The sequence below is a fragment of the Phaseolus vulgaris genome, chromosome 2, assembly GCF_051622355.1.
Source record: "Phaseolus vulgaris cultivar YP4 chromosome 2, ASM5162235v1, whole genome shotgun sequence".
NCBI classification, from domain to species: Eukaryota; Viridiplantae; Streptophyta; class Magnoliopsida; order Fabales; family Fabaceae; genus Phaseolus; species Phaseolus vulgaris.
In genome coordinates this window covers 46,100,948-46,126,586 of record NC_143499.1, presented here as the reverse complement: position 1 = coordinate 46,126,586, position 25,639 = coordinate 46,100,948, and the positions used below count along the sequence as shown (strand labels likewise).

Here is a 25,639-nt window from a genome sequence, read left to right as displayed (position 1 = left end):
TAATTAATAAAAAAAGAGAAAGGCGCCAAAGGAACAAATCGAAACGGATTAGAAAGAAAGGGAAAGGAAAAAAAACTAAACATTCCATATCTCGTTTCATCTTTTCTCTCACTCGCTCCATAAATTCTCACCGCACCTCCCATTTCTCTCATTCTCATTCTCGTTCTCGCTCTCACTCTCCATTATCTCCTTCTTCTCGCGCTCTCCAAAATGGTTTCCCCCTCCCAAAAGATTCTGGTCACCGGTGGTGCCGGTTTCATAGGCACCCACACCGTCGTGCAGCTCCTCAAAGGAGGCTTCGCTGTTTCAATAATCGACAATTTCGACAACTCCGTCATGGAAGCGGTCGACCGGGTACGCCAGGTGGTGGGCCCTCATCTTTCTCAGAACCTCGAATTCACCAAGGTCTGCACTCTCTTCCTCTTTCATTTCACTCTCTAACTTTCCATACTGCAAATTCACCTCTTCTTCTCGCAGGGCGATCTCAGAAACAGGGACGACTTGGAGAAACTCTTCTCCAGGACCACGTAAGCTCTATGTTGCGTCTTCTCGTTTTCCTGTTATAGTTTTTGTTACGTTTTGTTAGTGTTTCAGTTAATGAGATCATATACTGAAACAGATTCGATGCCGTTATCCACTTCGCTGGCCTCAAGGCGGTTGCGGAAAGCGTGGCGAAGCCGCGTCGCTACTTTGATTTCAATTTGGTCGGCACCATCAATCTCTACGAAGTTATGGCCAAGTATAACTGTAAAAAGGTTCTCACCTCACCCATTTCTGATTTTAACTCTGCTGTCACTATTTATCATGAAAATGACATGTTTGATTGAATTCAATATTTGAATTAACAATATTTTTTAACATGTACATATAGTCTATACAGGTTTCTTTCGGCAAAAGATATGCCTTGAAACTTCCACGAAAGGAAAATAAAAGAAAAAGTTAGATGAGTTTCTTCCTAAGCTAGTTTTTCTCAAGTATTGTTTATCTATAAACTAATTTATTTTATGTAGAAACTTATTTTTTATTTATTTTTGAAGGGTTTCTTGGTCCATAATTGTCTTTAACTTTCAAGTCGTTCGTGGGAGGATTTTTTATGCTTTACGTTATGTTCCAAACAAGGAAGCAGAATCAGATTCTTGCCTTTAACTTTTTTCTCTTGTGATGGTGTAGAATATTACTTAACATGATCATGTTTCTGCACAGATGGTTTTTTCATCTTCTGCAACCGTTTATGGCCAACCTGAAAAGATACCGTGTGAGGAGGATTTCAAGTTGCATGCTATGAATCCATATGGACGGACCAAGGTAACCTTCACTTTGTTCTGAGTTGTCTTTCACTTTTGCTTTTTTTTTTCCCTTTTTTTGTTGGCAGCCTGTGGTTCTAAGTATCAATAATATAAGTATTTAAAGGAAAAGGAAATAAAAAGATAGGATGAATTGAACTGTTTTTCGGAATAAGCTGGCATTTTCAAAAACTGATTTTAACTCTGTTTACTCTAACTTCATTTCATTGAAGCTTTTCCTTGAAGAAATTGCCCGAGATATTCAGAAAGCCGAGCCAGAATGGAAGATCATATTACTGAGATACTTCAATCCAGTTGGGGCTCATGAAAGTGGTAAACTCGGTGAAGATCCCAAGGGCATCCCAAATAATCTCATGCCTTACATTCAGCAAGTAGCTGTTGAAAGGTTGCCTGAACTCAATGTATACGGTCATGATTATCCAACCAGGGATGGCTCTGCGGTTCGTACAATACACCTATTTATTTGTTTATTTTTACATCATATAATAGGACAGGGCATTAGGGAAAAAAGTGTGCATGTTGGACAAAGTAAATAACAGTATAAACATATTTTTTTACCCGTGCAAAATTCTAATCCTCCTTTCCTTCCCCTTATTCAAAATAAGATCCGGGACTATATCCATGTGATGGACTTAGCAGATGGTCACATTGCTGCCTTGAGAAAGCTCTTCACATCGGATAACATAGGTGAATTGTTGTTTTTCTTCCCTGGTAGATCTACATGGACAAATTTGTGTGTCATTGTATTAGCCTTATGATATTTATCGGTTGATTTTTTTTTTCACTATGCTAAAGTAAAATGTGATATATTTTTGTTCAGGTTGTACTGCTTACAACCTGGGAACCGGTCGTGGAACATCTGTGCTTGAAATGGTTGCAGCATTTGAAAAGGCTTCTGGCAAGGTAAATTATGCATCTTCCTCAAGGAATGAGTTATTGAATGGTGTAAGAATGGTAAAATTTTATATCATGTAAATCAATCGCTTTTCGCAACTAAATATTTTTTCCGTGGGATATGAAATTTTCAGAAAATTCCAGTAAAATTATGTCCAAGAAGACCAGGAGATGCTACGGAGGTTTATGCATCTACACAGAGAGCTGAGACAGAGCTTGGTTGGAAGTAAGTACTTTAATCCTTTGCATGGTTAAAATGGTAATCGTTTGAGTTTTTGACAAGCAGATTTTGTTGACTGAAAAATCTAGATTCTCAAAATTCAAAAACCAGCATACTAAGCTTCATTAAACCTGTATATTTGACAAATCTTGTAACTATGTTTTTTTGTTTGTTAATATTAATTTGGCTGTTCCTTCAGGGCAAAATATGGTGTGGAGGAGATGTGCAGGGACCAGTGGAATTGGGCAAAGAACAATCCCTGGGGTTACACGGGGAAGCCTTGAATTATCTTGAGAAATATTACTGCACATCAATGAATGTTTTCCTCACAAATAGGCATCGCTCTACCTAATACTATGTTGGTTTATTTGTTTAGGCAGTCCAATGTATAATCCCTGAGAATAAAAATTTGGCAGCATTTCAATAAGTAAAATCTACTTGTATTTAACCAGTATTCCTAATAAGATTAGCAATTCCTTTTGATATTGGTAAAAGTTTCTCCAGTTGGCCATCCTCTTTAGAAGTTAGGATTCAAATGGAATCTTAAATGTTGAATGCATAAAAATACGGAAATTGATTAAACTATTAGTCCAAAATATTGGAAATAAAAATAAATGTTTTAAATTATGGCTTTCTAAAAGTAAATTAAATTAAATTTTATTAATATTATTTTTCTTATTGGGTCACTTTTGTGACTTTTGACATAATTTGGGCTAAGGCAAATTCTTCCTACATTCAATATTTGTGAATCTGTACCCAACACAATTTTAAAAGGCAAATTCTTCCTGCACCATATCAATTTTAACCTCCACCATATCAATTTTTTAAATTTCCAAAACTATCCTCCCGCACCATATCAATTTTAACCTCCACCATATCAATTTTTTAAATTTCCAAAACTACCCTTATTTCAAATTAAAAAATCCAAAATAATAATTATAATTGAGAAATATAAAAATACATGCTGGAAAAAAAATTCTGAACACAAAACTAAAAATACATTCTGGATAAAAAAATTCAGAATTCAAAAATATGTTCCGAAAATTGAAATCCTAAATATTTCAGATGAAAGTTTCAAAAATAATTTTTCCCATTTTTGTGTAAGGTTATTTTTGTCATTTAGGAGGGGTATTTTTATCATTTTCTAGAACTGATTGGGTGCATGCTGAAATTGATATGGTGGAGGGAGAAATTGTCATTTTAAAATTATGAAAATACTTGGAAATGAAAATCCAAAAAATAATGCTTTTTGAGAAAGTAGATTTGGAAGAGTTTTTTGTGTTCGGGAAAAATTCAGAAAAAAAAATCAAAAGGGCAAAGAATAAGAAAATCCACAATACAAAAAATAATAATTAAGAACATTTTCGTCTTTTCCACCCAACTCAAATTGGGTGCAGGAAGCAATTGCCCAAAAGCAATTGTTAAGAAAAAGAGTTGGGCTGGACCGTTACACAAGAATTGCAGACTAGCTTGTTTTTTGTTAGGCAGACTAATCCGCATACTCATTTATCTGTAATTAATTGATCAATTAATAATAAATAAATTATCATCACATAAGAATGAAAATAAAATGGTGTAAATATAATATTTGAATTAAAATTAGCATCGAAAAATAAAAGATAAGTAGCTTGATTATATAACCTAGTTGAATTCAATTGGAGTATATCTGTTTTTGATGTTATATTTAAATTAAATGCTATGAAACTAAAAAAGTGGTTATCTCTAAACCTGCCACTCACTTCTTTTTTAAAGAAAGCACATCAATTGTAGTATCTTGATCCAAAGATTCAATGTATTTTTTAAATGGCATGTAAATTTGGGCTGCCTCAATTTTCTTGGAGACGATAATGAGTTCATATACTTGAAGGGCTAAGGACTGACTAGACTATAGATAAGGATTTATTACAAAAGCTTTTACTGCTTGCATTATATATTTTGGTATTTGTATTATATAATTTTTTAAAATACTTTTGCAATTTTGATTCTTGGTTTTTGGGAATAGTTGATTTCAATGGAGGTGGAGGTAAGATTTAGTTTGGCAAGTTGTATTGGAAGTCAAAATTGTGATTGGAAGGTTGTGTTATGTGATTGAAGTAAGAATGAATATTCAATACAAGTTTGAAATGCAAAGACAAATAAATAATCTCCAAAAATCGAATTCTAAAAGGAATCTTTTGGAATATATATTTTAGAAACATTTCTATGTATAATTTATTTTTAATATTATAGAAAATGCATTCCAAAATAAGGGTAATTTGCGTTATGAAAATTAGAATTCATAAATGATTTTGAAATAAAAGACACATGCAGAAAAGGTTAATTATGAATTGTAAAATACAAATTCATTGCACCAGCTATTTATGGTTCTGGCTCAAATTCCTCGAACAAAAGCTTTTACAACCTCATTTTTATTTCTTTTATTCTATTTTTTATTTTTGTACAATAAGTAGAGGCGAAGAAGTTAAAAAATAACATAATATATTGAGAATGAAACAGATGGTAATTACTTTAATATAATTATGTTTATAAATTTAAATTTATTTAATATATTTTAATTTAATTATTAAAATTATATGTTAAAACTCATAACTGATGAGTTTCCGCTAATAATAATAAATAGAAGAGTCACAACATAACTCGTAATGTTGTGGTGTTTTTGAGTTGAAGGTAATCCCAACAAAGGTGGAACCACCATGGCTGCTGCCACAAGCTTTGGAACTGCATGTATTCTAAGAAGAGCAGCTCAGGCTTTTGCAATATCTCATTCTCATATCTTCAACACCAATGCCACCTTCTCTTTCCAAAGGAAACTTTCCTCTCAGATTCTATCCGTTTCTACTTCTTCAGGTCTATACTTACTTCTTCCGATTTTGAATTTTCCTTTATTTATTGATGCTACCAATATTTAAATTGATGCTGTTTCGCCTTCACATGCCCATTATGTTTTATTCTCTTAAAAGCTGCAATCTTTTTCATAAAAGAAATTGTGGGTGTGTCAAAATACCCGTTAAAGAAGATAAAGATAAGAGGATGAGATTTATCAATTTCAGCCACAATAGGAAGTTAGTAACTGTCCTGTCTGAATGTTTGAAATACCAAATTCAAACAATAAGACACAGGAATTTTGTATTCAATAATTCAGGACATATACTAACTCCCATTAATTGTGTCTGCAATTGGTAAACCTCATAATCTTATACTTACCTTCATTACCTGTTGTTTTAATTTTGAGGTGCATTATGTTTGTAACTCAATGCGGATATGAATTTACATAACTGAATGGACAAAGGGGTTTCATGAATTTTATATGCATGCCTTTTGTAATTTGGCAAGGGTGTTCCCTCTTGTTGCACTGATCATGTTGAATTCGATACACATGTACACACCTGCTATAGTGAACGGGCTTTGGTACTGATGAGACCCAAAGAGTAAGTTTTCGTGAACCACTAGCCCATGAAGGGAGCAAGCCAGAATGGGGAAGAGTATGTGTGAGTGTGAGAAAGAAGAACCAATGGCTGAGGTGGTAGGTATGACTAGTGGGAAGGGCAGTTAGAGGAGAGAGTAATATTTTCTGTTAGTTTTTTATGGCGGAGTTTTTTTTCTCATGGAGACAAGGGGAACCTCTCTAGTTGCTCTAGAGGAGCTAGCACTAGGTAGTAGGATTTGTTATCCTTTAATTTGCAAATAATACAGAATATCAGTGTTTACTTCTATTTTCTGCTTTCTGAATTCCGAGGTGTGGGTCTGGAACAGGTACTAAGAGAAACATTATCAAGTGTGTTTTTGTTGAGACTCATGTGTTATAGGTGAAACTCATAGAATAATATTGATTAAAGTGCTTGATGGGTCAATTAACCAAATCAACTATTGCTGTGATCAATGTTTTCAAGAAGTGACCTAAAACGTAAAAGCCAAGTTTTAGCCCCAACCGACTTCCTATAATGTAATACAGCTTTGGCTGTGATGTTTTTTGGCAGTCTGGGGAATATGTACTTGGATGAAAGTTGATGGTTTTGATCTGGCTTGACCAGGTGATGAGTGGTAAAAGATTTCAAGAAAAGAGTGGTAACATATATGACTTCATTGGCTTTTAAAGGCAGGCTTGTTCTAGGTGATGAGAAAACACATTGTAATGTAGGTTGGTTTGGTGAAGACTGAAGAGTGCCAACATATTGGTAGGCGTGTTGATCTCGGAAAAATAGGCCTTGTGTGCTCACAAAATATTGACTATTGATTACATGGGAAAGGCTTATGCTTACCAATTTTAAGGTATTATTATTGATTAGTGCTTAGAAAAGAGGTGTAACGGGTGATAACAAAGAAGTAATCATGATTTCTTTTGCCGCTTTTGAGCTGCTGGTTTTGTAAAGTATGTATTACTTGGATTCTCAATCATGATCAAGTTTCCATTTTTAATGTTTTTTTGAAGTGCAGCTTCAGGTGTAAGCCAGGCAGTACAAGCTTCAAATGGAGAAGTTGACGTGTTAGTCAAGGGAGTAGGAGAAAGAAATGTAACAAAAGAAGTAAAACATATTCTTGAGATGGTACTTTCTTGTTTTCCCTAGGTCTCTAGTCCATAAACATCAATACCTCACACAACGACTTTGAATCTTTGCTACTCCTTTTTATCTGCATGGAAGTTTGATGTTGATTCTCTGTCAAAAATAGATGCCCTTGGACCATTGCATGTCTTAAAATCCTACCCCATACATCATTATTTAATCCCTGGCATGGTTGTTGTCCATTTGTTGTAGGCTAGACGGGCATCATTGAAGCGGGAGACTCTCCATACAGATTTTCTAACCCCTCCGGTGCTAAAGGAATCTATGCTAGTTTTGGAAAAATTAGCAGATGTGAAAGCAATTTCTCAAGGAGGTTACCCTCAGGTAAAAATATCCAGATAAATGCTTTTCAGTCCTTCGATACTAAAATTATCTGAATTTGTGTGTTGACATAAAACTTGTATTCTCTCTAGGCTGAACGTTGTCGGATTTCTGTTGGACATCCAGAAGAACTGACTAGTGATCCAGATGTTATTTCAGCATTAAGGTTAAATCTTCTAATTTCATTGCCAAACTCACTAGATCCATTATTGATGTTTCTAAAAATGTTTGCTAATATTTACATAAAATTACTTTTTTCAGCATTAAAGGGAACTTCCAGTTTGAACCTTGCTCACATGGTGACTTCCTTGGCTCAATCCTTGGAACAGGAATTGTCAGGGAGAAACTTGGGGATATTATATTGCAGGTATTTCTTTTATTAGATTTATTTCAGGAAGGTTCTGTTTAAAAATTTGCTATGTCCACAATTGAGTGCTAATTATTAGCTTCTGATGGACTTGTACATCATAATCTGCAATTTGTTACATGACATTTTCATCGTATGGGTTTTTCAATTTGCTGATTTTGCTCTAATTTCCTTGTCTTCTATTGGCCTCTACATGCTAAAAGACTTTTGTCTAATGCTGCTTTGATCTCTAAAGTTAATGACTTCTCTTTGTTGTTTGATGAGTCAATATTTCTATTATCTTTCTAATTAGATCAACGAAGTGCATTTAATAGAAAGATTATTCTTACAATGAATCAAATCATGTGTAAAAAAGAAAAATTAGTCAAATCTGTAAAGAAAACAATACTAACAAATGTGACCTCTGTAGTTCTATTTAATTTTACTGGCTACTAGATTGCAAGTTAAGTTTATAAACATGACCTGGATTACTTTTCCTTATTTGCATTCGTTCTTAGTTTTATTTTACCATTTTGTTCTGTTTGAATCTAGTGTGCATGTACAGCAGCCCACACATATTTTAGGAAACTTAGACTTTGTTTACCTTTGTTATCCAGGGAGAACAGGGTGCACAGATAATTGTTGTGCCAGAACTGGTTGAATTTCTCATGTCAACCTTGGTTAAGGTAATATTATTACACATAATGCTCTCTGCAATTTACTTTTCTAGATAAATATCTAATTATCAGAACAAGAAATAGTTGTGATTGTAATAGTAAATATTTGAGTGCCATTGATGTGGATATGAACGTTGTTTCCAAATTACTGAGGTACAATAATTTTAAAAATCTATGGTTCTAGTATGGAGAATATTAAAATATAAAAGAATATAGAAATCTTTATATTCATATAGATAATATTGCTTAAGTTCACTTATAAGAATAAAATGTCCATTCCAAAAATTTATAGGCTAACAAATAAGTTCAAATGTTTTGGTGTGTTTCAGGGCCAATTTTTTTATGTTTCTTTTTCTTTTAGGATCTAATCCAATACAATTTAGAAATAATAAACTAACAAGATATTAGAGAAGTCTTAAATAGCAAGGAGTATTTGGCACAAATGTTAACGAATTCGGCACATGTAGGTATGGTAGCAAATGCAAGTTCTGTTCTTCTTGTGTGATCATGCGAGTTACAGCTTGTCTTTTGGTTCTGAAAATTAAGAATAAAAATAAAATCCTATAACTGGCTCTGGAAGTGAATATTGCAGGTAAATTTTTTATTAATGGAATTCAGTTACCTATGTTATGGTGTTATGGATAGTTTAGGCATCTTCTTTTTTAGCAGTGTCTGTATTGCATTATTATTACTATTTATATTCCAACTGCTTTCTTGTTTCTCAGGTTCGTAATGTTCCTGTAACTTGCACCAAGATACCATTGATTTCTCTTGATTATGAACCACCAAGGTGCAGTATTGAACTGGGCTCAACTTCACATAACATTTTCCAGTTAGACTTTACTGATTTTGTGTAGTGTGCAGAACAAAATCATTCAAAACTATAGAAGCATCGCTAAGAGTTGATGCTCTTGCTAGCGCTGGATTTAAGATTTCACGTTCAAAACTAGTTAACATGATCAGGTTGGTAATCTCTGACTTATGTAATATCTCATCCGTCAATTAACTGTAAATTGCTGATTGCCTACAATACACTTATGAACATTGCAAAAATTATGCATACATTGAATGTCTCTGAATTTTTTGATTAGCTATAACCAGACCAGTTGCATAGCTTACTCTTCCCCTTTCTTTCAATGTTGCCAATATCCAGAAATGTACTCATTTTCTTGCTCATAAAACTGCTTGGACTTCAGTAGCTATTTTGGCATATAACCTATGTGTATATTAATGAAATGTGGACATTGTGGCAAATGAACATTTTGCATGTTGATGACAAGACCTTGTTTACATATGATAACTTTGTTGTACATATGGTTGTAGCAATGGTGATGTGCGTGTCAACTGGAACCCTGTTACTACCAAAGGAACCACACTCAAGAGTGGAGATATTATATCAGTTAGTGGAAAGGGAAGATTAAAGGTAACTTTCCAAAACTTAAAATAATTACTGGATTATCTGAATGACTTTGGATATATGATATGATATTAGCCTTTTAGATAGGAGAAATAAACTCCACAAAGAAAGGGAAGTTTGCAGTGGAGCTCATTCGTTATTTGTAGAAGTTCAGAAGGTAATTAAACTGTCCTGAAGACATTTTGTGGGAACTGGGAAGCTTTTCTTTAGCCTCATGTAAGTAAAACTGAAGAGAGGCAAAAGTTGTATAGCATTCATCTTCTAATATCGTGGTTTCTTCCATTTCAAGACTATTGATGTTCACCTTAAGCCAACTGTGATTTGTATTTGATAGTATTTACATAATTCCCAAATTTCACATATATATTGCCCAACTTTTTCTTCCTGCACCTCCATATGTTATTCTCTCACCTTTATAAATTTTCTTATTTTCAAAAATATGTAATTTGGAAGTCTTTTTTCAAATTCGTAATTAGCTTTCAGGTAATCTGAATGTTTTTTTTCATATGCATGATTAACTTTTAGATTACATAATCTGGAAGTCTTTTTTAACTTTAGGATTATGTAATCCAGAAGTCTTTTTTCAAATACGTGTCCAGATTACATAATCCAGAAGTTACTCTATGCGGGTGACATATGAAGTATAAAAATGCATTTTCACATTTTGTATGGGATGGCAGAAGAACCTATGGAGGTGCAGGAAGAAAGAGTTATATTGCACCTTCATTATTGGGCTCCTCATGCTCTCTCGGCCATCTAGAGGTTTCGTACCACTTACCACTTATTCTGGTTGCCATGCTGAAGAAAGTATTATATGTTAAAAAAAAAATATGTTAAAATTATAAAAAACATTATTAATTTTTTTTATTGTAAATAATTACTTTTATTGTGAGTAGCCATTTGAGTTAAAAAATAGTTACAAAATCTAAAGAGGAAAAAGTAAAATAGGAAGAATTGTATATAAAAAGTAGTTTATAAAGAGAATCCATTATTAATAGTATAAATTATGTTATGGGCAAAAGAGTCGAACAAGAATTCTCTTTTCTGATCATTGGGGATTTTGTGAAAATATCGTTAATAAAATATTACGTCGTGAATATAGCTGATATCGATTAACGTTCGCTCATGATTTGATTGATAACAAAATGATCATTAAGGAGGAGTGTTTATAATAAAATTATTAACTAAAAATCAATTTTAAAGTAAAAATTAATTAATTATTATATTAATTAAAATAGATATTATATTAAAATTAAAAAATATTGATATTTAAATTAATTTTTATTATTAATAAATAGTTTATAAATTGATGTATATTCAGTTATCAAGATTTTAACTATTAATTTTAAAATTTAAATAATTAATAACTAAATAGTTAATTAAATATCAATTTATAAATTATTTATCAGTATTAAAAATTAAATTAGATATTAATAATTATTTTAACCTTTAAAACAAAATTTAATTTAATTAATATAACAATTAATTATTATTTTTATTTAATATTTTTTTAATACTACTATAGAATGCAGAATAGAGTCATTGTCTAGTGGAGACATCACCCAAGGATACATATAATAGTTGTAATGTTATAGTTTGGAAGGAGGAGTTCCAAAAGAAATTTATACAGAAAGTAGATATAAGGATTGGAAAGTATCGATTTCATGGGTAGAAGTCCAAGCACATGTAGTTATAGAAGGGCACACCAAAGTGCGAACGTCTTATTTAATTATTTTGTTTATTTTGAGTGCATACATATATGTAGTGGAGGAGTAGTTATGGCAGTTTGGTTCAAGGGCAAAAGACAACCTTATAGTTAGTTCCACCGTTGCATGTGAAGGTGCTGGTTTGGTCATCTTTGGGATAACTATAAGCATCGGGGCACCTATCCTTGAAGAATTTGGAAAAAGTAGTTGCAGAACAGCTTCCAGAATTGCAACAGTATTCAATCGTTTTGACAAGAGAAAGATGAGTGTTTTAATTTGTGTGTTGAAGTAATGATGGTAGCAAGTGTTTATATAGCCAACTTTCGTTGCAGAAAATTCACAAGTTCCATTACTGATGTTTTAGGATGACGTTTACTAGTTATTTGATTTCAACAGTTTCAGCATGCTACGTAATTGAATACAACTACATATTTATATTTATTATTTTATTAATATTATATATCATATAAAAACAACAGACCCAGTTTCGAGGAGAATCAGAAAAGAAAATGCAGAGTACTAGAATGTGGTGATGGCGGATAGGAATGTGATTTGTATTTTACATTCATAATTTTTTTTTTAAATAATATGAGGAAGGGCAATTTTAAATTAAGGAAATTGTGTTTAGAAGCACGCTTTTTGTTTTCATGTTTTATTTTTTTAAAATCAAAAGTTGTGTTTCAAAAAACAATTTTTAAATTTTAAAACTGAACCTGGTTGGTATCACATTTTTTTTATTTTTTTTGGTTTTCAATTTTAATATATTATTATTAAATTATTGCTTCAAAAATAAAATAATTAAAAAATTAATTAATTACTTAAATTAACTAATATTTATTTAAATATAATAAATTATCTAAATTATATTCAATTACAGATAATTAATACACAATTTCAAAATAAATTAATTAATTAATTACTTAAACTAATTAAATATTTATTTAAATTATAATAATAAATTATCTAAATTATATTCAATTACAAATAATTAAATATATAATTTTAAAAATAAATAACAATAAAAAGTTAAATATATTTTTTGTTATTTCACAAAAATAAAATAAAAACCAAAAGAAAATAGAAAATAGAAAATGAAAAAAAAACAAAAAAAAAACAAAAGAAATAAACAAAATTAGAAATCATGCTTTCAAACAGTTAACAAAAATTTAAAATCGTTTTTTAAGTACTTATTTTTTTTTTAAATTCATCTAAACGGGAACACAACTCCTTCACATTGAAATAATAGATTTTTCTTACACGATTTACCAGTCTTTTATAATTTTTTAAAAATTTACTCACTTCTATTAATCAATCGAATTACGTTATTTTAAAATATTTTTTCTTATTATTTGTAACTTATATGCTACTAAATTATTATTATTATTATTTTTATTTTATTTTTCTATTTTCATCTTCTATATTTCTCTTCTCAAAAGCAAAATTTTAATTGCTTTTCTTTATAATAGTAACTTTTTTAAATATTATTTTCTTTAGTTTCAGGTTACTCTTATTTCAAATAGTTATAAAACTATTTTGATATCTCCTAAAAGTTTTTTAAATTATACATACTCTGTTTTTTTAATATACAACAATTTTAACAATACATAATATAATATTTTGTAACTAATTAAGGAGTTAATAGAAGGCATAAATGCAACTAGTATAGTGTTTTTAAAACAACTAAAGAGGTTATTATAAAGATAAAACAAATTATATATAACAATACCATGAAATGTGAGAAATGTCAGCCTAATGTATTATAAAATAAAAATAAAAAGTGGTGTATTTGAAAGTATGAATGATTACTTTTCAAACTAAAATATAAATTATATAAAATTTTACTTTGACAATTACAAATTGAAATAACATACAACGGTTGATCAATATAATTTTAAAATTATTTTTATTTTAATATAAAGTTGTTTCTCTTTTCAGTATTTGATGCATGATTGTTAATATATTATTAATTATATAAATTGTAAAATTTGTGAAATATCATTAATTATATAAATTGTAAAATTTGTGAAATATCATTAATTATATAAATTGTAAAATTTGTGAAAGTATTTCTCCATGAAATATTTGTATATAATGTATCTAGAAACAATACAGTCACGTCATTAACTTCTTTAAAAAAGTAATGCCTTAATTAGGATTTTTTTTTTTCTAAAAAAAAAACAATGTAAGAATAAAGTGAATTCAGATTAGATCTTTATATAAGAAAAATTATACTAGTGCAGATAAATTAAATTCTTATTTTTAATATAAACATAAGTTCTTATATTTTAATTATCTTGAGTGTAATTTCTTACAGGGAATTTATTTGACAAACTAATGAATTATGTAGATGTTATTTAATATTATTAAGAGAATGTTATTTGTATAAAAATCCATGTAATATTTTTTTACAAACTTTTTTTCTGTTAGTTATTTATTATATGTCATAATAATGAAAAAAAAAATTAAACACAACTAATAGTATTATATAAATTGTTGTGAAATGTGAAGTGTTATATTTATACCTTAACTAATATTTATAGTAACAATAATAAGAGAATAGTTCTGAAAATATGAATAAAAAACTACAAAATATATTAAATCAAAACGTATAAGTATTGAAAATGTCTAGTTGAGAATGAAACCTATAAATACTAATTTGAACATCAAAGTCATTGGCACATAAAATCACTCATGAGAATTTGGTGATTCTTGAAAATATTATTCTAGAAGATAGTGTTCAATAGATTTCTTTATGGATTGAAGACCAGATCATTTATTTTAAAAAATTGTAAAAACTAACAGATAAAAAATATTGTAAACGAAATAATAAAAAATAATTTATGCTAATAAATTAAAACATAGTTGAAGTAACTTCTATAAATAAACTAAAAATCAGTTCTTATACCAAAATAGTTTTAGTTAAATTTTTGAAGTTTAAAGTTGGTTAAGTGAACTTATAAATTAATGAAGAAGGGCACATTGAAACGTGAATTGAGGCATGATTGTAGCAAACTATTGACCAAGGATATTTTTCTTGCCTACCTTATAGAAAAATAATTATATATAGTGACCTTCACCAAACATACGTATATTCTTTCTTCCCATTTTTTTCCTCTCCTTTTCTTTCAGTCATCTTGTCATAAATATTTAAGTTCATTGTTATCTTAATAGTAAAGTAATATAGAAGAAAATTCAAGCAAGTAGAATAAAAGAAAAAAGAAGCAAGTATATTGCGTTGTTAATAATCCACTACATACGGAGAGACTCAAATATATATATATATATATATATATATATATATATATATATATATATATATATATATCCTGCACTGCACCAAAGTTTCAACACCTCATATTATCAAGAAATCTTTCTACTTTGATTAATTAATCAATTTCAGTCTATGCAATGTTGTAAAATTATGTATCTTTTATATGATTTTCTTAATATTAGAATTATAATTTGTTTATATAAAAATTTAGAAATATAATTTTAAATTTTTAAAATAATAAATATTATCAAAATTTTGTTTTAATATATGGTTATTATAAATTTAAAAACATATTTTTTTGCAGTATTCTTTGTTATTATCATGTGGTAAAATTCTATTATAGTTTAATAAATTTTTATGACGTGATTAGTATGACCTTTTCTAACAAATTTATACTCAAATTTTATTATACATTATAAAAAGTGTGGTAAGTAAATCTAATGATTAGTATTTGTAATCTTGGATCTTAACAAAATAATGGGTTGTGATGTGAAACCTTGCGGCATATGCTGCAGTTGTGAAGGTGAAACATAGAGCCATCAGACTAATTTTTTAAACAACAATCCCTTTAGAGACTAATTTTTTAAACAACAATAAGAGAAGACTAGAAGAGTATTTGTTTTGTGTGTATAAATGGGTATTGCAGCAAAATATATATATATATATATATATATATAAATGTATTATCTCTTATTAAATTACTATGATATGAAGTTTAATATATAAATAAAATTTGCATTATCATACTATTATATCACAAAATACTATCTCTTTATATCAAGATTTCTAAATATATATCATTAATACAAAATATTAAAATAATCAAAAGGAAAAAAAAATATCATCTTCACTGTGAAAATCTATAACCTGTAATATCTTTTAATCCTATATAACACATCATCATTGCAATTTTCTTTAAAAAAAAAAAAAACAACACCAAAAAAAAAGTAAGATAAACTAGAAATTTTTAAAACTTTTTAAAGAAATTATATTTGAATCATTTAATCAAATTCATATATGAATCATCACACTTTCTTAATTCTAAATATACTAAAAAAATAAAGTGTCTCTAAATATATCATATTTCACATTATTTATGTTCAAATTCACTTACATAATTCAATCTCATTCGTGCCAAAAATCCACTAATATTAATACATTTGACCATACTTCTGGAAGACCCGTGCAATGATTCAGACTCAGAGATTTGCACCTGTCATACTACTATCATTATGAATCCCACACAACCACATATACATATTAATCAATTCAAAATGTATGACATGGTTAATTCATATGAATATCTTCATCCATATTATTTCAATATATCAATAGTGTTATGATACCTCATTCTAGACAAATTCTCAATCAATGCACATCCTAACAATTCCCAATCACTTATAATTTACAAAATGATAATTTTTCAAAAGATTTAATTTAATTCAATGATTTATAGAAAAAGAACAAATGATAATTATGCAAAAATAATAACTTATTTAAAACTGAAATTCATTATTCAAGTAATTATTTATAGTTACTTAGTTTTATTATTAGATGACCATAAAACCTATAAATTGATTTTTTTTTAATTAAAAGTTACTAATTTAAATATTAGAGGTTATCCAACACCAATTATTCCAAGAACCTTCTTACGAGTCTCAACTTTCACTAAAAAAATCATTAATTAACAACCAAATTTAGAGATAAAAAATAATTAGTCACTATATTAACTAACTTAGATATGATGTTAGAAACAAAAAAAAATATGGATATCTAAAGTAGTTTTCTATTATTAATAAAAATTGATAAAGTCGTTTCTAAGTTGATATCTAAATTAACTATCAAAGTTTTAGCTACTAATATTTTAGACTATAAATTAGTCTCTAACAGATTAACAAAGACTAATTTAGAATATAAGTAGTTAGTTAATAAAATCTTAGTAGCTAATACCAATTTAGAAAATTATTTTATAATTTTTTATTAATAATAAAAACTACTTTATATACTAATATTTGTTAGTTTATAAAATAATCTCTAATTTAGTTAATATATAACGAATTATTTTGGTATCTAAAATTAGTTTTATTTCACAATTTTCTAGTTTTGTCTCCAAAACCAAACTTAGAAATTTGTTAATAGTACTTTTTTTTCAAATAATATTACAAAAACAATATTAAAATAACCATAACTTTCCACATTTCAATTTTTTAATTTTCCTTTTTCCCAATTGAATTAAAATTTATTCTCTTACATTTTCAATTAATTATTTTAAATTATTTTTTCTTATTATAAATTTAAATTTTTTTTTCAATTCTCCTTCCTCTTTCCAGATTTAAAATAAAAAATCTTTTTCCCAGAAAACGAATTCGAGGGAAGTTTTGAAATGCCCAACGCGAAATTAAAAGTGGGAATTTGAGTGACGTGGGCTAAATTCCCTTTACTACACGGTGTGTAAGTCTGGTATTAGTCTTCCCTTGAAGTCTATTTTGGGTATTATATATATATATATATATATATATATATATATATCAAATTAACATATATACAAGTTACTGATTTAAAATTGAAATTCATTGTTAAAGTAATTATTTATAATTACTTAGTGTTATTATTAGATTATCATAAAGCCTATAATGTCTAAGCCATAGACATCATCTTTTACTCTTTCCACACTCATACCCATAAATTGAGTTGGGTATTTATTTATTCTTCAAAGTTGAAATTAGTAGTTAATAAGGTTTATGTTACAAAAATTATCGATTAATTATAATATTTCAAAATTTAAAAATATGTCCTCTTTCATTATCATTAAAAAAAAACAATTTAAAGGTAATACATTAAAGTTATATTTAGGAAAGACTATTCCTAACATTTAAATAGACTTGACTAGTGGTACCCGTGAAAAAATTGAAGTGCCCCTTGCAATGCATCCAAATAGACAATGACTTTATTATTTACTCACAAATATTTATACATTATTTTATCTGTATAAGACTACTTTATATAATGTTATATACTGCATGATGACAAGAAAAACACAAATATAATTTATGATGTCATATATGCACGTTATTTTCAATTTTATATAACACAAGTAAAAAAAAAAATCTGTTATTAGATTACTCGAGCATGTATAATCAAGTTAAATTAAGTAAGTATACATGACAAGATTAAAGAACAACACTATCAAAATTATAATAAAATATTGTGTAACAAAGTTGAATCATCAACTATAAATACATGACGGAGAGGAAAATAAAGATAAGAACATTAACTAATATGTTTTTTTATCTTGCTTAAACTTTTTTAGCCATATATTTTGTATCGAATATTATTTGCATTATTGGGAGAGTGAAAACTTATTATATCACTAGTGATAGAGTTTTGAACTTCAAAAATATCTCTCACAATACAAGTCAATCATACATATAACAAAATTCATGAATCCAATCCAACCCACATTCCAAATTGTTAATACTTTGATTCCATATCAAGAGTTTAACAAAAATCCTTGAACAGCTTAAGAGTTTATACCATATTATGGATGATAAATACAATAAGTTGAGATGATTTGCTATCAAATTTGTTAGCAACAAATCTTAGAACACCAACTTCAGTGTGTGATTACATGCAATCTCTTTACCTATGAGATTTCCTTGATGAAACTATTGTCCCTCTATTCCGTTCGAAAAATATGGTGCCAAAGAAAAAATGTTACCCCAAAATCTTAAGTTAGGGTTCAAATTGAATCTTAAATGTTGAATGCATGCATAAAAATATGGAAATTGATTAAACTATCAGTCGAAAATATTGTAAATAAAAGTAATGTTTTAAATTATGGTTTTCTAAAAATGAATTAAATTAAATTTTATTGATATTACTTTTCTTATTAGGGCACTTTTATTGTGAATTTTGACATAATTTGGGCAATTGTATAAGAAAAATCAATATTTATAATTATTGATTTTGTTGTAGTTTAAAAAAGTTCATAAGATATTGAATAGTTACTATGAGAAGGAATGAATCAAATTCTCCCTCCACTTTCATACATTTTTTCAGTATTTTTATATATATTTTTTAATTTCAACAATATTATTCTGAGTATGTTGGAAGTGTGGTGTCTTCATCTTCATTTTCAAATAGTGGTGGTTTCTTGTGATGGATGATGGTTAAGGTAAGTTTTGTAGTGTTTTTAATAGTGTTGGTTGTGTTTTCGTTCACTTATTTTTTTATTTTTTGAAAGTCAAAAAACTCAAAAAAAATAAATCACCAAGATGAAAAATTGGAGTACAAAACTAAAAAAAAATGTCTTTGCACTAGAAAATATCAAATATAACAAATTTTCTTGTCAATCCACACACACTAAAACAATGGAATTGTTTTCTCAAAGGTTGTGGGTGGAGAAGAATGTAAGTGTTGTGGTTGGAAGCTTAAGAGATGTATGAGGTGCACGGGTGCAGTTGGTGTTATTTAGAAATGTGAAGTTATGTTTTATACGTAGGGTCATTTAAAATATTTAAAAAGGTTAAAATTGTCTTTTCAAAATTAATATAGAGGTGGAGGGGAAAAGTATAGAGGTAGAGGGATAATTTGCTTTTTAAAAAGTGGAAAATCCAAATTTTCAATCCAAATTCCATTCCTTTTGCTAAATTTTTCCTACACTTCCTTCACCTCCATTTTTTTTATTCCAACAACACCCTTATGAGTATGGTGATGAGTGTGGTGTATTCTTCTTTATTTTCAAATGGTGGCAATTGGTGGTGGATGTTAGTGATTGAGATAAATTTTATAGTTTTTTTTACTCGTGGTGGTTGTGTTTTCATTCACTTATTTTTTTATTTTTTAAAGTCACAAAACCCATAAAAAAATCAGTGAGGTGCAAAATTGAATTACAATTTTTTTAAAAAAAAATATCTTTGCACTGGAGAAGGTCAAATACAACAAATATTATCGTAAATCCCCTTACACACACTCAAATGGTGGAACTTCCCTCTCAAACACTGTAGTTGGAGAAGCATGAAAGTGTTGCAGTTAGAAAGGAGGTATGGAGTATGAGGGTGCAATTGAGATTATTTAAAAATGTGATATTATGCTTCATTTTAGATTATTTAAATATAAATAAAAGTTAAATCGACTTTTCAAAATTTATATGAAGGTGGTGGAGGGAGAATTTACTTACGAACGTCCCTTTTCCCCATTTTGGGTCCTTCTTCATTTGGTCCACAAGAATGAGTTGGGTTGGACCGTTACACAAGAATTGCATACTAATTTTGGTTGACAAATTCTTCCTACACATTCATATAATTTCTAAATACTAAATGTATCCTCATTTTGTAAATCCAAAACATCAAACCATATATGCGATTGTGTATCGTTGTAAAATTAAAACACAAACTAGAGTTGTAAAATTAAAACACAAACTAGATTGTACAATCCGATCCATAATTATTGGATCTGGTTTTAGATTCTAAATTGACCAATCCGATATTTATTTCAAAAAAGAGAGGGTATATTTAGTATTTAAAAATTATATAGAAGTGTAGGGAGAATTTAGTTATGTGGTTGATCAATTTTAAAATTTTGATATAATATTAAATAAAAGACAACACCTCACTATGCCTAGCTGCCTTCACTTTTTTAGGATAAAAAAAAATTATTATAACATCATTAGCATAAAAAGAATCCATTATTAATAGTATAAATTATTATTCATAAATATAAAATAAATTCATCTCTGAATATTTGTACTTTTAACTTAAACATAAAATAGATTAGTCACAATAAGAAAATTACTAAATAAAAATTAATTTTATAAATAAAAATAATTAATTAATATAGTGATTAAATTAAAAACTGTTTTATAGATTACAAAATTTATTAGTTTCTAAATTAGTTTTTATTATTGATAAATAGTTTCTAAATTGGTATCTAATTAGTTCCCAAGGTTTTAACTACCAATTATTTAGATTTTAAATTTGGTAGCAAAAACTTTGATAACTAATTAAATACAAATTTAGAAACTGTTTATCAATAATAAAAACTAATTTAGAAACTAAAAAAATTCTAGTCTATGATGTATCTAATTAGTTAATATAACAATTAATTATTTTTTAGTTTTAAAATTGATTTCTATTGAATGATTTTTTTAATAAATATAAATATATCAAATAGAAAATGAAATTAATACTAGCTCATCTTGATTAGATTACTGGTATACATTTAATACTTATAATGTTATAGTTTGGAAGGAGGAGCCAAAAGAAATTATTCAGAAAGTACCCATTTCAATGGTAGAAGTGCAAACACATGTAGTTATAGAAGGGCACACCAAAGTGTTTGTTTATTTTGAGTGATACATATATGTAGTGGAGGAGTAGTTATGGTATATAAAAGGCGGGTTTGAAGGTGAAGTTTGGTTCAAGGGCAAAAGACAACCTTATAGTTAGTTCCACCGTTGCATGTGAAGGTGCTGGTTTGGTCATCTTTGGGATAACTATAAGCATCGGGGCACCTATCCTTGAAGAATTTGGAAAAAGTAGTTGCAGAACAGCTTCCAGAATTGCAACAGTATTCAATCGTTTTGACAAGAGAAAGATGAGTGTTTTAATTTGTGTGTTGAAGTAATGATGGTAGCAAGTGTTTATATAGCCAACTTCATTGCTCAAAATTCACAAGTTTCATGTCAAACTCATTCTCATGTTTTAGGATGACGTTTCAACACTTTCGGCATCCTACGTAATAATTAAAGAAATATGTTTTAATAACACACCCTCTCCTCTCCTACTAACACAAACTTCACATTCATTTTCTGACATTAATTCATTTTCTGATATTGCAGATGTGACATTAACTTTATATTATAATATAGAGTCCATAGCACACGCAATAATCCTATTAGAATTGGTTATCTAGCCACAGGTCCCTCTACATAACACATGAAAAACTGGTTACTTGTGTATCTGTAAGTGGTTACTTATGTGACGTTTATGACTCATCCACTCTTTATGAAAAAAAAAATATTATTTATAATATGGGTCATATATTACACCGGTTATATGGCTTAACCGGTGTAATATGGTTCATTATGAGTAAAAAAGAAATATTACACCGGTTGTTACTAAGAACCGATGTAATATATTCTTTTTTACCTTATTTTGAAGCTTGCGGCGCTCATTCGCACGCAATCTCACACTGTCATGTCTGCAGTGTCAAATGTGTGTTACTGTTAGAGGGTGTTAATATATACTCATAATTAATTACATCTAAATATTTATATTTATTATTTTATCAATATTTTATTTATTAATAATAAATCATTACATAAATTTGAAGTTAAAAAATTGTTATATTTTTTCTAATATTAACACTTTTTTTAATTTATAGGGACCAACTCATAATTCCGTAGAGTCACAATGCTAGGTAAACTAGACCTCTTGACTTGGAAGAGTCTAACACATTCATGACTGATCAAAATACTCGAGTGCAATACCACAATTATTTTTTTATCAAACTGATATATTTTCTTTTAAATTTATCTATGTAGACAGATTTTTTAAAAATTATAGTATGGGTAAGTTGTGCTTTCAAAACACAACTTCTGTATCATATTTTAAATACACAAATTTTGTTTTATATCTTTTGTTTTAGTAAAATCATATGACTAATTTCGAATTTTTGTTTTAATTTTTGTTGAAAGTCGTGCTTTTAATGACATTAAACTGACCGTGTCGAAATGTTGAAAAGTCGGAAGAAGAAAAAGAATGAAAAATTTATTATTGAAAACCTTATGTAGAAAGACATATTTATGATAGTATTAATAAAAGACACGTAAATACAATAAATAAAATTAATTAAATATTAGAAGATAAATTACAAAGTAAAAAATTAATTAATAAAAAAAAAATCTGAAGTGACAGATCTAATAGACTCAATAATAAATAGTATAAATACGATCAAGAGATAATTAAAAAAATAATAACTACAAGAAAACAAGCAATTAGCTTCCAAATTTTTGTGTGGGCCGACGCTATTATCGTCGGTCAAAATGGCGAAAAATCCACACAACAATGACATTCAACGCAAAATGGACGCACTTATGGATTTTATTTTTTTTTAAAAAGTCCAATATGCGTTGGCCGCGGCCCACACATATGCGTCGGCTTGCGTCGACCACGACCCACGCATATGCGTCCACCACAGCCCACGCATGTTTATATTTTAGAATTTTAAAATTATTTATTTAAATTTATTTAATGTATAACAAATATTTTAATATTTAATTCTTTTTTGTATTTATTTTAAAATTATTTCTTTAATATTATAATAAATTATTTAATTTATCAATTTTTAATATAAATTAGTTAAATTAAAATTATTAAATTAATTAAGTGTTTGATTTAAAATTAATTGACTAAAAGAAAAAATGTATTTAAATTATTTAAATGTTATATAAAATATTTTATTATTTTAATATTATTTATTTTATTTATATTTTGTCATATATAAATTAAACAATATAGATTATTATTTTTTATATATTTTAAAATAACTTTTGGTTGTATAAATGAAATGAATTATTTTTGTTCTATAAATTGAATTTAATTGTTTTGTATAAATTAAAGAATTTTTTTTATAAATTATATATAATTTTTTATTAAATTTATTTATTTGTTGTATAAATTTAAAATAAAATGAATTAAATTTTTGAAAGTTTTAATATAATTTTTATTAAATTATATTTAAGCTACCCATTTAAGAAAATTTTCACGTGTCCACATTAATAATAAAAATCATAATATGACAAAAAAACTAGTGTAGTGATTAAAACTTCTTTATTATTGGAAGCACTTGAATTCGATAACATTAATAATGTCTAGATAATAATAAAAAAAAATAAAAAAAAAATATTGAAATAATAATTAACAAATTAAAAATAAAATCTGTTAATTATATAAAAAATTTATTTTTTATTCTTTTATGCGTCAAGACCCAATGGGTCAAAATGTTTAAAAAAAAAGACAGATAAAAGTGAAGCATGGGTTAAAGATGAATAGACTCTCTCCTATAATATGTATAACATCTTTTCTTTTCAGCTATCAAAACACAAAAAATAACATCCCACATTTTCTAAGCTGTAAAAAAAGTAATTCTCGGAATTTGCGGATATTTTCATTTTCATTTCTTATAAGAGAGCGTATATTTTAATTATTTTATTTCCCTTCTCATTTTTCTTATTTATTTCACTCTTCCTTTCCTTTTGTATTTGTAATTTGTAATGTCAAATTTCACCTAATATATTTTACATATATAATAGTAAAATGCAAAATATCAAAACCAATGGGTTTACATACCACACAAATGGAAATAATTTGTAAAATTTTAATATTCCTAAAAACAATTGTAAAAGGTAGGTTTGTAATAATTAATATATATGTTTTTTAATATAAAAAATTATTTTAATTATTTGTTTTATTATTAGAAGAAACATATTTTTAAATTTTTTTTTTTATAATATTAAATTTATGATCCTTATCAGAAACATTATTAATTTTTTTTCCATTTTTATTAATTATGCAAGAGACTCCTTTTTTTAACCATAATAGTTTTTAATTTTTCTATTTCTATTTAATTATTTATTATTAAATTCAAGAACGAGTAATTACTCTGTGATTAGTTGTATTTTTACTTTTTAGCTAATATTTAATATATATATTATGATATAAAAATATATAAAAAGTATTTTAATATCGAAAGCAATAAAATTTATTATACTTTTTATTTTTCAAAAATATAAATGTATGGAGTATTTGGATGATTACTAACACTAAGCTATCACTGTTTTCATTTCTCATTCAAAATAGCAATAGTTTTGATCGATTATAAAAAAAAATTAGTATAGCTCTCAAATTTAGTGTTAGCGTAACAAATGTTATTATTTAACTAAATATGAAAATATAAGACAAAATTAATAGAATTTAAGGTTTAGAGTGGACATCACTTTTGAGTCTAATATGTGTGTTTCTGGTAGCGTTACGTCTGTATGTATTTTTTCTATTTTTTTATCCGGTTGAAAATAAAATTTTACAATTTAAAGTAAATATTAAAAAATCACAATTAATTTCTTACTTTTTAGAACATATTAATTCATTTATATTTTAAAAATAAGATAATCAGTGTCCCTTTAAGACACTTAAAGACATATTTTTATAAAATATTAAATTAAACTTTATTAAAGATTATATTAAAATGCAATTCATTACGAAAAAAATAATAATTTAGGTTTAATTGGTGTATCGGGTTAAGTAATTTATAATAGATATGACGTGAAAGTTGACTTGGGCAATCACATCTTGACGAGGAAAGAGTTAGGAAGGAACGGTGAGGTCTCATTTCATTCAATTTTGTATTATTTCAAAAGAGAAAAGTCTATTTAACAACTGTTTATAATAATACTTTCATCAAAACTTCACCGACAATTTTCCAGAGGATACTACTCTTGCAGACAAAAAATGTTTCTTTGTTTTCTTTCTCACCATACATATAGAATGAATGAGTTTATTATAATGAATAATTAACTATTTAGTTACCAACAACATCGATCATTATTATTGTTATTATAATTATGATAACTTTTTTTAAAAATAGAATAGGAATTATAAAATTTGTTAAAATATAAATTAGAAAATTATTTTAAAATAATTAATTAAAAAAGTGAATTAATTTATTAAATTTTATTATTATGTATATAATAATATAAAAAATAAATATGTCCACTAGAAGAAAAAATGATTTTAAGTTCTCTGAGATTTTTTAAATCTAAGAAAAGTCATTAACAGTCTTAACAAGGAATCACACTTATATCTATTATATAAAAAAAACATTAAATAAAACACTATTATTATTTCTTTCATTATCTTATTAG

The 25,639-nt window shown here is 27.4% G+C and overlaps 2 protein-coding genes across 6 annotated transcripts; both read left to right on the top strand.

Moving 5' to 3' along the window:
* The first annotated feature begins 24 nt into the window (after nucleotides 1-24).
* Nucleotides 25-2,912, top strand: LOC137812609 (UDP-glucose 4-epimerase). Of its 2 annotated transcripts, XM_068614722.1 has the most exons (9): nucleotides 25-405; nucleotides 478-527; nucleotides 620-755; nucleotides 1,204-1,305; nucleotides 1,517-1,744; nucleotides 1,910-1,991; nucleotides 2,125-2,207; nucleotides 2,333-2,424; nucleotides 2,618-2,912. In XM_068614722.1, exons 1-9 carry the CDS (start codon nucleotides 211-213, stop codon nucleotides 2,700-2,702), a joined length of 1,053 nt encoding a protein of 350 aa, XP_068470823.1. In that variant the 5' UTR covers nucleotides 25-210; the 3' UTR covers nucleotides 2,703-2,912. The 2 variants fall into 2 exon arrangements, with proteins under 2 accessions (XP_068470823.1, XP_090155207.1); XM_090299081.1 differs by lacking the exons at nucleotides 25-405; nucleotides 478-527; nucleotides 620-755 and adding an exon at nucleotides 877-938 and having other exon boundaries at nucleotides 1,038-1,305.
* Nucleotides 2,913-5,045: 2,133 nt separating this feature from the next.
* On the top strand, nucleotides 5,046-10,103 carry LOC137812608 (RNA-binding S4 domain-containing protein). Of its 4 annotated transcripts, none has more exons than XM_090299080.1 (11): nucleotides 5,046-5,265; nucleotides 6,557-6,687; nucleotides 6,853-6,962; nucleotides 7,173-7,304; nucleotides 7,394-7,467; nucleotides 7,563-7,668; nucleotides 8,265-8,333; nucleotides 9,050-9,114; nucleotides 9,189-9,287; nucleotides 9,648-9,747; nucleotides 9,817-10,103. In XM_090299080.1, exons 3-11 carry the CDS (start codon nucleotides 6,960-6,962, stop codon nucleotides 9,826-9,828), a joined length of 660 nt encoding a protein of 219 aa, XP_090155206.1. In that variant the 5' UTR covers nucleotides 5,046-5,265; nucleotides 6,557-6,687; nucleotides 6,853-6,959; the 3' UTR covers nucleotides 9,829-10,103. The 4 variants fall into 4 exon arrangements, with proteins under 4 accessions (XP_090155206.1, XP_068470821.1, XP_068470822.1 ...); XM_090299079.1 differs by having other exon boundaries at nucleotides 5,066-5,265; nucleotides 9,825-10,103; XM_068614720.2 differs by lacking the exon at nucleotides 6,557-6,687 and having other exon boundaries at nucleotides 5,049-5,265; nucleotides 9,825-10,103.
* The last annotated feature ends 15,536 nt before the right edge of the window (nucleotides 10,104-25,639 follow it).

Bases quoted from the DNA above. Each gene is read 5' to 3' on its own strand.
- LOC137812609 (XM_068614722.1), top strand. From the start codon at position 211: ATGGTTTCCCCCTCCCAAAAGATTCTGGTCACCGGTGGTGCCGGTTTC. The intron at 1,306-1,516 runs GTAACCTTCACT...ATTTCATTGAAG, and splicing joins ATCCATATGGACGGACCAAG to CTTTTCCTTGAAGAAATTGC. The intron at 1,745-1,909 runs GTTCGTACAATA...ATTCAAAATAAG, and splicing joins CAACCAGGGATGGCTCTGCG to ATCCGGGACTATATCCATGT.
- LOC137812608 (XM_068614720.2), top strand. From the start codon at position 5,112: ATGGCTGCTGCCACAAGCTTTGGAACTGCATGTATTCTAAGAAGAGCA. The intron at 7,468-7,562 runs GTTAAATCTTCT...TACTTTTTTCAG, and splicing joins GATGTTATTTCAGCATTAAG to CATTAAAGGGAACTTCCAGT. The intron at 9,115-9,188 runs GTGCAGTATTGA...TGTAGTGTGCAG, and splicing joins CTTGATTATGAACCACCAAG to AACAAAATCATTCAAAACTA.